Source organism: Coffea arabica, chromosome 1e (assembly GCF_036785885.1).
Source record: "Coffea arabica cultivar ET-39 chromosome 1e, Coffea Arabica ET-39 HiFi, whole genome shotgun sequence".
NCBI lineage: Eukaryota > Viridiplantae > Streptophyta > Magnoliopsida > Gentianales > Rubiaceae > Coffea > Coffea arabica.
In genome coordinates this window covers 53,881,385-53,895,401 of record NC_092311.1, presented here as the reverse complement: position 1 = coordinate 53,895,401, position 14,017 = coordinate 53,881,385, and the positions used below count along the sequence as shown (strand labels likewise).

The window sequence follows — 14,017 nt, the reverse complement described above, 5'->3', positions numbered from 1 at the left end:
TCCGCCCCACAATAACCTGCCTAGAGAAAAATCGTAGTACTAAACCAGTAGTCTCCCCTTTCCTTCCCCGAGACCCTTTCCTGAGAGTTGCTTTGCTGCTCAGCTTTCCTTGTTCAGCTTCAAATCTTCCTGTCTCAAGAGTTCGTCCCGGCCGGAGCACAGATAAACCAAAAGAATCAGAATGGTGATACTATTCTATTTCCAATACATACTGTTCTTTGAGGCTATCTCTCTTTTAAATTTCGTTTTCAAATTTTTGATGCTTCAATAAGAATTTTAATGCTTTCCTCAAGGACTGTCTTTTTCAATTGTTGTGACGTGGATTCGTGTTTTCTTGCAGTTGTTTTTCTCCTATTTCAAGGATTTGGTAGGCAGAGAAGTCACTGTGGAACTAAAGAATGATTTAGCAATTCGAGGGACCCTCCATTCGGTCGATCAGTACCTCAATATCAAGCTTGAAAATACTAGGGTTGTTGATCAAGAAAACTATCCCCACATGGTACAGGCGTTTCTACTCTTTTCTTCTAGGGTTATGTTTCTGTTGTGGGTTTTAGGGCTTTTGATAATTTCGAGTGAAAATTATTCAATTTCTCGTTTGATTTTGATGTTGTGCTAAGAAATTTTCTGTTCAATGCGTGATTTGTATCTCTCTTTGATCATCTTTTGCTTTGTTAAAAGTGTTACGAAAGTGTATGAATCTAACATGTGATTTTGGAATCTTAACAAGGAATCAACATGAGAAGGATGTGGTGCCATGGTTTTCTTGAATGACTTTATAGTTTAAGTAATTTTTGAGTGTGTTGTAGTCTTTAAGGTTTTCGGTTTTCTTGTTGTGACTCTGGGTTTTGTAAATGTATTGTTCTTTTCAAGTGCTTCTTGTACTCGTTACTTTCCTGAGGAACCTGATTTTTCATACAAGATGCATAAAAACTTTACAAACATGTAGTGTGTTTTTCAAAGACCAAAATATATTACAACTATTGGTCCTTTCTTGTACATCAATCTGTGAGCTTATGAATAATTTTTGAAAATTGACTAACTTTTGTGATTGGTTTTGATTTTCTGGTAAAGGTAAATTTCATGATCTATTGTTCTTCATTTCAAGTGTATTGACAAAGGTATAATGGAAGCTGAATGATATTTTGCCTTTTTGTGCTTCTCTAATCCAAGGAGTAATATATAGTTGAAAATGTTAGAGGTTTCATGGATGAAAAGGTCGAATAATTTTCTAACAAAACTTTGCAGTTCTAGTTAGAAGGTTTATCGAATACTATGTGCTATAGCAATGTTAGATGCACATCTTTTCTGATTGAAGAATAAAAAAGATCACGGTTTTAAGGAATGCTGCAACAAGGGGGTGGGTTGGGGAGGCCTTATCAGTTGTGTCTAAAAGTTTTCAGTCAGAACTCTCAAACGTTTTTTAGTCCACTGTTGGAACTAACGGTCTAGGTGTTTGTGGCTGTTTCCCGTGTCTGATTTGGTTCTTCTATTGTTATAGGAGATTCACTATTCTTCTCTGCCACCATGTATGAGAAGTTAGTCTGTGGATGGGTCTGAACAAATTATTGTCATCTCATTATATTGTTTATGTCTCTGCTTCTACTGGGCTGTATTTGGCAATCTATTCTTGTCAGGACAAATACGGAATTAAACCTACTGGAAGTACAGAGCTGGCTATTGCCCCTTGTGTTAATGTAATGACTAGTAAGTCTGTCCTGAATGAAAAGTTTAGATTTCATCTCATATTGTTATAAGATGATTATAGTCACTGACTTATGAAGATAATTTAGAATGAAAAAATGGTAAGCGTGGCTCCTATTGGGAATTGGAAGCAGTGGACCTCGTGGTTCCAACAAGGCATCTGGTACGTCCACGATTGGCGGCCTTTAGCATGTTGGATATGATGAACCTTTAGTGGCATTATGATACTCTTCTTCTTGGTTTGGCAGCATCCAGGACAGGGCATACTTGTGTTCGTGTCAGAATTTTTTTTGAGATGCACCCATAGCTGTTATTGATTTAAACTTATTTAGTGTTTTTTTTGGAACTGTTAATCCTTTCCCTCTATCCAATCAAGTTCTCAATTTTAACACGTTCAGATCAGTTTAGATATCATGCCCCTTCCTAGGCCATATTCCTCGCGTTCTCATCTTACATCTGGATTGTTCTTAAATTTTGCTTGACATAATGTTGGAATTATCCATTCATCTGGTCATTCAATTGCAGCTTTCGGTGAGGAACTGCTTCATTAGAGGGTCAGTGGTGAGATACGTCCAGTTACCACCAGAGGGAGTTGACATCGAACTGCTTCATGATGCAACTAGAAGGGAAGCTCGTGGTGGCTAAAGATCTAGCAATGACATTATTGTGCATGAGCCTTGGATTGAGATATTTGACGTATCAGTTTTATGGCTTATATTTGTATTAGCAAACTTCTCAATTGTTTACTTTGTAGAATGTGGTTGGTCAGAAATGTTTTGGAGTTCACCGTACGGGATATTTTTAAGATGGCCTTGACATCGTTTATATTTGATAAGTTGTTTCTTGGACGGTGCTAGCTTTTGTACTTGGAAGCCGCCTCACCTCCGGGCACCCTGGTGGCTAAGCAGTTTCTTCTGGCGGGCTTGTGAGCAGAGCCATAAATATTTTGTACAGGTGGAGAATAGACGTTCAATGACCGCAAATCCTTAGAAACAGAATACTTTTAATTTGAAAGACTAGGAATTGCTGCAAGAGAATGGGAAAAGAAATAATCACATGGAGTTGTAATGTGCCTAGTGTGCCTGTTTAAAAGGGGCAAAAAAAGAGCGAATTTTAGGCTCCAAAAATGAAGCAGAGAATTTATATTTACATTTTAATAAAAGTAAATCGAGAAAAATTATCTGTAACTGAGATTTAGCCCAATGGACTCGCGGTTACATATAAAGTTTCATATAAGCGCGTTGAAAACGAAAAAAGCGCCAATAAATCCAGTCGCTGAATATTCTGGATTGGTCCCAAGATTTTTACAACTCAGAACGGGGCCTGCAAGTCCAGTCCCAGCATTCTTGAATTCATCCAAAAATTTTAGTTATTTGCCACCCAAAAAAAAAAAAAAAAGGAGGAGTTTTCTTTGAACTGAGATGATAATTGGAATTACTTGTTCAAAAGGGACTTCCCGGTGCCCATGTTGACGGTATCACTGTGATTTTCTTTCCTTCCCTCGTCAATCCAATATACGTACTAATATTATCATAACTTTTTTTTTTAAACCAGAAATTAATAAATTTCCTTTCTTTGCGTAATTTAGGGAGGATAACAGGCCTTTGTGTCCATTTTCTCTAATCGAAATCTAAAGATCTCTCATGGATACTCTAATTACGTGGCTCAAAGGAGATAGAGACAAATAACTTAATTGAGGTAGGCAGATTCTTTGTCGGTCAAATAATCATGCATGTCTTAACTGGTTCCTCAAAATCTGTTTTCTGATCTTTTTTGGACATTTTTAGGTTCTTTCCCCGTAGAGAAACTTGTAAGATTTTCCCCTTTTTTCTTTTTTAAAACTAAAATGTTAAGCATATGTAAATTTTGCATTTATATATCCCATCAATGCTATAGATTCGCTGCCTCTGCATTTTCTTCCATCCTCAAAAACTCGTCGCAACCTTTTTGTCATCGCTCTCTCCTATTCCCCTCCAGAGTTTTTGGAACAGATTTTAATAACTCTCCGCTTGTCTGAAGCGAAGAAGATCACCAAGAATTAAATTAGTCTCTTCTGTTAATTCAAGTCTTTGACGATGGATCAAACTCACGTTCTTTATCCGGTACTCAGATCACTTTAATTTAATTTAGCACATTTTAGCATGTTACATTTCTTCTTTCTTTTTGGACGCTTTAGTATAAATAAATAATAACTAGCACTTTTATTTTAACCCACAGATCATTGTTCTTAGAGTGAACATAAATTGCTGCAAGGACTGCCCTGAGACGCTCAAGAAAGCATTATGGAGTATCAATGGTCATAGTAGTTCTTCTACGTTGTTCGCTACAATACCTTTATGTTTTGTATCTTTTAAGATTGTTTTCCAATTTCCCAATCCGAATTCAATGTTTTTATATATATATATATATATATATATATGGCTACCTTAACTAATTATGCTTGTGTTCGAGATCTGAAAATTCGGCTGTGTAATGCTATCCAGGAGTCTATTCGGTTGCAGTGGATCCAGAAAAGAAGTTGGTGTATGTTGCAGGCAAAGTAGACCCAAAGTTACTGCTAGATTCCATTGCAAAAATGGGGAAAAGTGCGGAAATTTTGTCCTGCGAAGAAGGGGCCAACAAAGACAAGAGACAAGCTTATGATGACCACTTCTTCAACCGTGGACAAAACTATCACGGGAAGGAAGACTACAACTTCCGACGAACTGGGATGGAGCAGAAGCAATCTGGCTGTCGCCAGAATTGCAGTAGTAAGAAAGAAGGAGATGATGTTGACCTTGGTCGATCAATCCTTGGTTTTGATGATTAACAAACCAAAATGTAGATTTGGGCTTATGTTTTTATGTGAGCAATTTGTTAGAAGAAGCAAAAACAGGGCACTCATGTGGGACGTCCGAAAGGAAGCTATCGGACGTCCGAAAGGATGAAGAACATCAAGAAGGAAACTCTGTCGGACGCTCGTGAGGAAGCATCGGACGTCCGGAAGGATCGGACGCACGCATCGGACGCACATCGATCGCATCGGACGTCCGAGAAATTTCGCAAAGATTTGATGACTCTCTGACGACGTTCGGACGCATGGTTCGGACGTCCGACAGGTGGTTTGGACGCAGGGTTCGAACGTTCGACAGGTGGTTCGGACGTCCGACAGGCCAATGGCTAGTTTTGACAGCATTTAATATTTGACCGTTGGAGAGCCTTTTGGAGCCATTTCTCACCTTCTATAAACACCCCAAAGCACAAGAAGACACAAGACTTTTGCCAACACAAAATACAAGCTTACAAGTGAGATTTTTGAATAGAAAGATTCTTTGTTGGTTGTATAAGGGGTTGGGAAAGTTGGGTTGTGAGATTGCTGAAGTGAAGGTTACTCTCTAGGAGGAGTAAAACCTTGGTGAAGGTGAACCTATCACTTGAAGTGGTAAAACCTTGGTGAAGGTTGCCTCATTTGTATAAAATAGTTCTTATTTGGGTGAGTGATCTTTCAAGTGTAGGTTGTTGAGGGTTAACTTGAATAGTTGTAAAACTCCTTGGCTCAACCAAAGTGTGTTTGGGGTGAGGAAGGAGTGAGCCTTCACTTGTACATCTTGGTTAGCATCGCCATCTATTGAAGAGGCTATTGGATTGATATTTGGCCGTGAGGAAGGAGTGAGCCTTCACTTGTACATCTTGGTTAGCATCGCCATCTATTGAAGAGGCTATTGGATTGATATTTGGCCGTGAGGAAGGAGTGAGCCTTCACTTGTACATCTTGGTTAGCATCGCCATCTATTGAAGAGGCTATTGGATTGATATTTGGTTTGCATTTCTTATCTTTTCTCTTTAATTAAATTTTCTTTATTGTGCTTAAATTTGATATATCTTTGTGCATCATTGTGAAATTGTTTGTACTCATTGGGTTGCACCAGGCCTTACAGATGATGACCACGAATTTGAAGATTATGTACCGCCCAAATTTGATCCACAACCATGCAGGGATCCTTTCTGCAAACTTCACAACAGAATACCCATTTTTCATGAGAAGGTACCTGCGTGGAACAGTGCCGATCATCCCCACCACTCTGCCCGATTTTTCCACGGAGGAAGTCCCATGTTTTACCATGGGAGTCACCTTGATGACCACTATTCTCATCCCAGAATGTCACAACCCGGTTATGGTTTCTTTGGAGCTTCTGGATATGGTTCCTATGGAGATGATAGTGGTTGCACAATTATGTAGATAGGCTCTTTCTATCGCTAACTCCAGATTTTCTCCTTTTTTTGTGATTTGGAGTTATTGGCAAATAACAGGAACGTGCGCTAGATCTTTGCCTCTCCTAGAGAGCCCTAATGTCATCTCTAACTACAAAACCTGTTTTATGCACATTTTTCTTTGTATATACTTCGCTTGTATACCTTTTTATTTGGTGTTCTTTTTTTTTTTTTTTCCGGCAAGATAACAATTGTATAACCTATTCTGTCTTAATCTATAGAGGAAGAGAAGCCTAAGGAGGCTTGTATGTAGAAGCTAGTAGGTATGTAGACCTGATTAGAACAAGAGGATGCTATAGCATCACCTTTGAATTTTTTTTTGCTGCAGGTGTGGTTTTGAACTCCTACCTATAGTCTAAGGAGGAATTTATTTGGTGTTCACTTTCAACTAAGTTTGTTCAAGCCTGTGTTTCAATCATATGCAACTACTAGTTTGAGAAACATGGCATGTCTTGAAACAAACAACACACGTACCATGGCATGTCTAGGACTTTGAGAATGTTCTTTGTTCCTTAATTCATACTAGCACAGCTTATAAGTTAAAGCTAATACTGCTAGTTTTTGGTTCCTTATTTAAATTCCCACCAGATGCTGCATGATGCCTTGACGTACTTCACCAACCAATTCAGCATGTCTTGATGGGCCTCTTCTGCACTTTTCACAGCCTTCTCATCTTCATCATCATACCCGACGGTCCACCCGTGGGAAACACCAGGAAATATTTTGACAAGCTATCAACCTAAAATCAGTTTTTGCCATCAACACCAACCCCCCCCCCCCCCCCCCCCCCCCACACCCAAAAAAAAAAAACAACAATCATTGACAAGTTTTATGTCCTGTGTGTGTGTATGTGTGTGTATATATATATAGAGAGAGAGAGAGAGAGAGAGTATATTTCTACTGAGATAATTAACATTCTTCAAACTAAAAACTCTGCATTATTATCTTTCTGATTAGAAACTATCACACGTACTAGGGAAGGTACCTATTAAAAAAATTGGGAGATCTCGATACGCAAAAAATCAATTATGGATACAACCTCCTCATTGGCTCCCGGACTAGCATTTCCTTGAATCTTTTCATAATCACCGACCATTGCATCTAAGGGAAGTTCGCGGACAAAAAATATATTCATTTGGAGTAGAAGATACGGACCTTCAAATTCTTGTATGTTGCTAAGAATCTTTTTTCCTTTATACTAATGAAAGATAATTAAAGAAACTTGACTCAAGTAAGAATGGGTGCAATTAAGTTTCGAGATTTGTCCAGAGATTTTGTTTCTCATAATATATAAGCTCCAACCGTCCTTCTCTCGTGAAACATTCACCTTATTAATTCCTCTCGACCGATCTCGCGATTCATTCGCCTTATTATTGATTCTTATTTCTTGCTGTTAAGCGCACAGAAAATCCCTGACACTCGAACAAAGGTACGCTCTCGATCTGCTGCTGCTTTTCGTCCTTCTCAATATCGCTTGATGCATGAGACAGCAATTGGACTAAAAGAGTGAAAAAACTTCTTGTTACATCGCTTTCATGCATGTCGTCCATACTCTGCAAATGCTGTCACGACAGGGATGGTAATCATGATATAGAATAAAGACGACGTAGTTCTTGTTTTTTTAACCTTTCTTTTCTATCAATCATTGTTTAACATACGTACCATACCTTACTGAATCTGGGATCGATGAAGCAACCATTTTAATCGTTGTTGTACGTTGGATGAATTTTGGAACAGTCAAAAGGCCAACCAATCTAGAATGGAGTTTGTCAAATGATGAACGAGTGAAAACAAATACTACATCATTCCGTCTGTTAACTTCTTAATTGATGATCAAGAACAAATCTAGGGATGGAACTGAGGCCGGAAAAAATCCACTTGAAATTTTGAGTATGAAGCTTTTTGTAACATCATTTATTCGATGAATTTGTGAGTGACTCTTCACTAGTGCAATTCGATGAATTTGGTGAATACTACTTGTTCTAAAATGACGCATTCGTGGTTTTTGCATGTTGGTGTATGCATCTAATTGGGGTAGTTGCTGGTGCCCCTGAGATTGGTGCAATGGAGCCTTATGCGGATGCTGTAAGTTGTAACCAGACGACATTTATTTTGTAATTAAAACTTGATGTGTTAATCAATACGTACTAACCTCCATATATATATATACTTGTACGCATAATTATAACAAAATTTCAATTTCTGTATTGGCAGAGTTGTGTGTTGAAAGTAAACGTACATTGCGAGGCATGTAAGATGAAGGTGGTCGAGGTGCTGAGTTCCATCATCGGTAATGATCCCTTCACTCCAGTTAGTTGCATCATACGTAAAATTAAGTTATGCTAATATATATATATATTAAAAAAAAAGTAGTATTCCTATTTGATAATTTTAATCTGATCAACTTTTGTCATTGAAGATTTTTGTAGTATACTAGTATAGCGATCAGACTGGTATACGAAAAGAATGGTAATTCATCACTTTAACCACATGAGATGACATAGAAATATCCTCATGGGTTATGGCAGCATCTCTTTCTAACTATATATATGTATATATATGTGGTGGCAGGTGTGTATACGGTGGAAGTTGATGCACGAGAAGGGCTAGCAAAAGTGTACGGCGAGGTGGATCCAAACATACTTCTAATGGCATTATCAAGAAGTGGGAAGCATGCGGAGGTAGCATGGGTTAGGCTGAAGCATCCTGCGCTCAGCAATGACTGCCATAATTCCGGCTGCCATGGCAGGTACACGGGAAGGGGCCCGTCATGGTATGATCAGAATGGTTACTGCCATCTAGGCCAACAACCCTTCTGCCCAAGGAGGAGGGCAATGGCAGATCATCAGGATCCTTACCAGCGCCACCATGGATGTGGTGGTTATGGTTATGGACCGTACGCTTATCCGCCGGGCGCTGATGATACCGCCCCTTACTGCAGCGTCATGTGATTTGGCTTCAGAGTTTGCACCGCCTGCTTCTGGTTCCTGACATCCTTCCCTTCCTTAATATGGTCTAGTTTTTGGAGACCACACTTTTTTGGTTTGTTGGTTTGATGATGGACTTGGATTTAAGCTGTGTTCCAGACCCAACTCCCTGTAGTTGGGTCATGGGTGTTTGTTTTGACAGGTCAAATATTAGCATTTAAATTGGCCTGAAGTAAATTGATATTTCCACTTTGGATCCTTCCATTCATTTAAAAAAAAAAAAAAAAAAGAACTGTATCAAACGGCCGCCCAATTCTAGTGTCAAATCGTGGCCGCGGAATCGAAGACGAGAGAGCAACTGCAAAACCGCTAAATCTAAAAACCTTTCCTGGCTTCAAGTTCTTCAGACAGATTTCGAAGCGTCCAAATTATTGAGGAAAACTGCTTTGATTTTCTTTCTCCATCATCTTTAAAAGCATTTTTAGGTTGATATTTTCATGGAGTTAGACGAAGATCCTCCTCAACAAGTCCTAACAACGACGACAATTCCCACAATTAGGTACTCCGGCTGTGAGCGCCCTACCTATATTTTTATGCTCCGTGGAAAATTTTATACCAAGCATGTAACTTTTGTGCATAATCTTCCAGCAATTTGGTCTTCTACATTTATTGCCTTTTTTTTTTTCGGTCTTCGACATTTATTGCTTTTGGTTGTTGATATTAAGAATTTCTCCCAAATAATATCTCAATTTGGGATGCTCCGACCTGTTTCCACGCCGAAGGGGGACTGGAATTTAAGTGCCAGGTCAAATTTACCACCTTCTGTGGCTTGCTTGTATTTTGTTTGTTTAAAGTTACAATTGCCCTTCTAAAATTAGGATTCCTGGTTCTCTGTAGTTTTATGTAGTAACTTAAGATGCCTTGCTCGTGTTTACTTAGTCTGTTCGAGGGAGATTCCAAGCCTCCCAAGGGGAATGGGAAAGGGGAGGACTTGAAATGCCTTGCTTTATCTAAGTTATTTAAACAGAGAATGTCTGCAGAATCTGGCAATCGTAGTCATTCATGTAGTTAACAAATTATTAGGGTTCCCTGAGAGTTAACAAGATCTTAACGAATGGAAAATCTCTGAGTCATTATGGAAGAATGCGGACTTTTTTACTATTAAAATTTGACCTATTGTATCTGCTTTATTTCAGAATCTTTGCTCTTTTCGAGGTCACCTTAGCCTTATTTTTTGGCCCAAAACTCTCTTTTCATATCCAAAAGATGGTGTCCCCCTTAATGCGTATTAATGATGTTTGACTGCTGGGGACCTTTTCCCAGGCATAAATGTGCAGCATGTTTCAAGCAGTATAAGAAGAAGGAGCATCTCATTGAACACATGAAGGCCTCCTACCACTCTATTCATCAGCCTAAATGTGGGGTATGTCACAAGTATTGTAAATCCTTCGAATCTCTGAGGGAACACATCCACGGTAACATATTATGCAATGATCATGGAGATTCTCTGATTGGAATTTGAAGGTCATTCAAGCTGGTTAGTTGTCAACTTTTTGTCCTTTAAACTTGTAGGTCAATTGTCTAAACCATCTTGTTCAAGAATATTTGCAGAGAGGGGTTGCATACTTTGCTTGGAACTGTTTGACAGTGTGGATGCTCTTACAAGTCACAAGTGTCAGTTACCTGCTCCTGATCCTCTTGTGAGTTGGATTAGAAATATTTACTTGTAACTTATTATTTAACTCCAGAGAGGTCTATAGCTTATGTTCCATAAAGTTATCTGTTATCATAATCTCAATGATGCTTATCGCGGAAACCATTACATAACTTGTTAACAAATGCTATCAATGAATATACATCACTGTCTCAGTATGGTGTTGCAGGGAATGATGAAGTTGCCTTGTGTAGAACCTCAAATTAATAAGTTAGCATCGGACATCGAAAAAGGCATTGGGAGAGGTTACGAAGCCATTGCCTTAGATTGTGAAATGGTAGGTGGTGGAAGCAATGGGTCACTTGATCTCTGTGCGAGGGTGTGCCTTGTTGATGAATATGAGAAGATACTTTTCCACACTTATGTGCTACCTCAAATTCCTGTGACTGACTATAGGTATCTTTATCCATAATCTTTTTGTTGTTTTGAGTTTTATGGTTTATGGTTGTACGCTTTGATCATGTTCCTCTGCACAATTTGCATAAGGTTTGAAGTCACTGGTATCAAAGAGGAACACCTGAAAGGTGCCATGCCACTCAAGGAAGTGCAAGACCAAATTCTACAGATTCTCTGCAATGGGGAGTCGGTTAAGAGCATATGGTGCAGTGGCGGACAAGCCAAGGTTCTTGTGGGTCATAATCTTGAGCACGACTTGGACTGCTTGAGAATGAATTTTCCTGATCATCTACTGAGGTTTTTTTAATCCAAAATTGCTATAATTTTGGATATCGAGAATGTTTGGTCCTTGATTATGACTGAGATCTTATCTCATGTTTTCTGCAGGATAATGGCTACATTGATTAATTCTTTAGCTCTTCCTTAGTACATGTATAGTTTCCTGAGCAATTCAAATCCTCCAATGCACTCTACAGTTGTTTGCATGTATTTATAACAAAGAAACCAGCATTTTCTGGACAAACTGCAACATGTTTACTTGTTTAACTTCAATTGGTCGTACATGACATTCAGCATATTTTATTACTTGTTTTCATTGCTCCTGAGATTTGACTTTTCCATATTGTTGTTGGAATCCCTTTTGACAAAGTTTTGAAGTCTTGTCTTATAAAATTTAATTGTGTTATTAGTTTACCATGCCAGAAACCGTCAACTGCAAAAAGGATGAAAGACAAGAAAAAAGTCAGAGAAAGATAGGAATAGAGCAAAACTTGTAGAATAGCATCCTTTATGGCTTTAAATTGGACTTTTGTGACATCTTTTGTATCACTTTTCAATTAGAAAATGCTGAAGTTGAAAATATATAAAATGCGTGCTTGCATAATTTGGGAATAACCATTATTAAAGCGGTTGACATAGTCCAAGGGTTGTGCTTGGTTGTTAATGAGCTCCATTTTTGGATCATTTATGTGGGCATTCTGACCCTTGTACCTAAACTTTGAGGGGCAAAAAAGAACTACTGTCATTTTTTTTAAAAAGAAATTCTATATTCTATTCACTGCTTCGTTTACTTTCACATACTTATTTTCCTATCTGTTTCTTTGTACATGCAGGGATACTGCAAAATACCATCCCTTGATGAAGACTAATCTTGTCAGCCACTCACTCAAGTATCTTACAAAGACATTTCTAGGGCAAGTTTCTTAGCTTTAAATAATCTATCAGTTATTGTTTGGGTTTTCTTTCACATAACAGCTCTTAATCTCAGCTTTTTCTTAACTATCATTGGTGTTTCACGATGATGCTCTGTCAAAATTTCATGCTGAAAGGCAATTTCAAAAAATGAAGAATAGAAATTTCATTTTTTTTTCTCACATTGGGCAGTCAGTGTATGCCTAAACATGGAATCTGGTTAAATATTTTTTTTCCCTTTTATTTAGTGTGAAACCTTATTGCGTCCGAAATGGATTAAAAATCAGTTCATATAGTTAGCTTTTTAGTTATGCTATACAGTGTAAAAACAAGAGCTACCTGCATTATTGTGATATAATGAGTTTGAAGTTCTTCTGTTGTATGCTGTATAACAGGAATGGATCATATCAAATTTCTTTTTCTGGATCTGCAATGCTTCTGGATGTCATTAAACTCTGTAATACGTCAATTATCTTTCTTAGAGAGTTTTATTAACTTGTTTATTGTGTTCGTTTTTGCTTTACAGGTATGATATCCAAATTGGGGTGCGCGATCCTTACGAAGATTGTGTCTCTGTGATGAGGTTGTATAAGATAATGCGCTCCCAAGATCACCGGATGGATGGGATTGGGTGGTCGTTGCCAGTTCAAGACAATTTCTGTTCAAGCACTGTTTATGATTCATACAAACTAAATGAACTTGAGCAAATGACGCCAGTTGAACTCTTTAGGATATCCGGGTCAAACTATAAATGTTGGTGTTTGGATTCAAGCCAAGCCTTTGAACATGCTTGCAATACTTGCGTTAAAGCTGAAATGTCAAATTCTTGGAGGGAGTGATGTTTGCTTTCTCATTGTACATTACTTTGGTCATTTTAGAGGTTAGTTATTATGACTGGAGAGTTTTTGTTGATGTGCATTAAGTTTATGAGAGACTTCTTTCATGGATGCCGCGTTTTTTTGGCAACTGTTCTGCTTTGGTGGTAGAGTTCATCGTGTCAAGATATACAGTTTTAATTGGATTTGCTGAACTACTAGTTAATCTAAAATTCCTTATGTTGTTAATTTTTTTTTTTTTTAAATTTCGCTTTTTGATTGAGAAACTAAAAGATGATAGTGAAAGCGTATAAATTTTTATATCTGAATTGTCGGTATGACAACTGATCCGAGTCAAGTGATGATACTTTATAAGTTTCAACTGATGATACAATCAAATTTGAGTTACTTTTTTTAAAATGACTCATTTGTTTAACAATTTAAGTTTTAGTCTTTCTTTTTCCTTTTATATCATATTGACGCCTTTGCATTTTTTGAGGCTCGTCATTAGCTACGTACCAAAATATCACATGTGGAAACTTGGCGATTGAACTGATGCGCCTCTTTTTTCCCAGTTCCTACCCTCAACTGAATGTTACGCCGCCACTGGCCATTTGGTCCGGTGGTCATCCCCTTCTTTGGGGATGCTAGAGGTCAGGGGTTCAACTCCTGTCTCCCACGACTTGTCACTCTACGTGGCTGGTCTTTGTCCCCGCGGAATAGCTCGAGCGATCCGCTCCCCCTCCTTAGGGTATGGCAACTGAGTGTTACGCCGCATCAGCAGCATAACCTGGGAAAAAATAAAATGGTCCTCCAATTCATCAGGAATTGGATATCCTGGTTGATTTGTTCTACTTTTTTTTTTTTTTTTCTGGGTTGTTCTACTATCCTTTAATAATATGTATTACAAGTAGCAGGGGCTACAGCACCGTTTATCAAATATTTGCCGCACCACTTAAAAAGTAAAAACATTATTATTTTCTTCATTGTTATTTTTGTTTTTGAATTGGGGTAAAAAATTA

General features: G+C 38.1%; 3 protein-coding genes across 7 annotated transcripts; all 3 read left to right on the top strand.

The window, feature by feature from the left end:
- On the top strand, positions 1-2,549 carry LOC113716903 (sm-like protein LSM2). The gene is made up of 3 exons (XM_027241457.2): positions 1-184; positions 341-499; positions 2,227-2,549. Exons 1-3 carry the CDS (start codon positions 182-184, stop codon positions 2,344-2,346), a joined length of 282 nt encoding a protein of 93 aa, XP_027097258.1. The 5' UTR covers positions 1-181; the 3' UTR covers positions 2,347-2,549.
- A 5,625-nt stretch (positions 2,550-8,174) lies between these two features.
- Positions 8,175-9,320, top strand: LOC140014194 (uncharacterized). Its single transcript, XM_072064617.1, has 2 exons — positions 8,175-8,242; positions 8,524-9,320. The coding sequence occupies exons 1-2, from the start codon at positions 8,209-8,211 to the stop codon at positions 8,901-8,903; spliced, it is 414 nt and encodes a 137-aa protein (XP_071920718.1). The 5' UTR covers positions 8,175-8,208; the 3' UTR covers positions 8,904-9,320.
- On the top strand, positions 9,160-13,127 carry LOC113716893 (uncharacterized). 5 transcript variants are annotated; one of them, XR_011820978.1, is made up of 8 exons: positions 9,161-9,438; positions 10,203-10,354; positions 10,452-10,579; positions 10,763-10,989; positions 11,080-11,215; positions 11,377-11,421; positions 12,102-12,182; positions 12,707-12,765. XR_011820978.1 is itself a non-coding variant. In XM_027241429.2 (7 exons), the coding sequence occupies exons 1-7, from the start codon at positions 9,377-9,379 to the stop codon at positions 13,017-13,019; spliced, it is 1,170 nt and encodes a 389-aa protein (XP_027097230.1). In that variant the 5' UTR covers positions 9,164-9,376; the 3' UTR covers positions 13,020-13,127. The 5 variants fall into 5 exon arrangements, 3 of the variants coding, with proteins under 3 accessions (XP_071920711.1, XP_071920708.1, XP_027097230.1); XR_011820977.1 differs by having other exon boundaries at positions 9,162-9,438; positions 11,080-11,286; positions 12,707-13,127; XM_027241429.2 differs by lacking the exon at positions 11,377-11,421 and having other exon boundaries at positions 9,164-9,438; positions 11,080-11,286; positions 12,707-13,127.
- Positions 13,128-14,017: the final 890 nt, after the last annotated feature.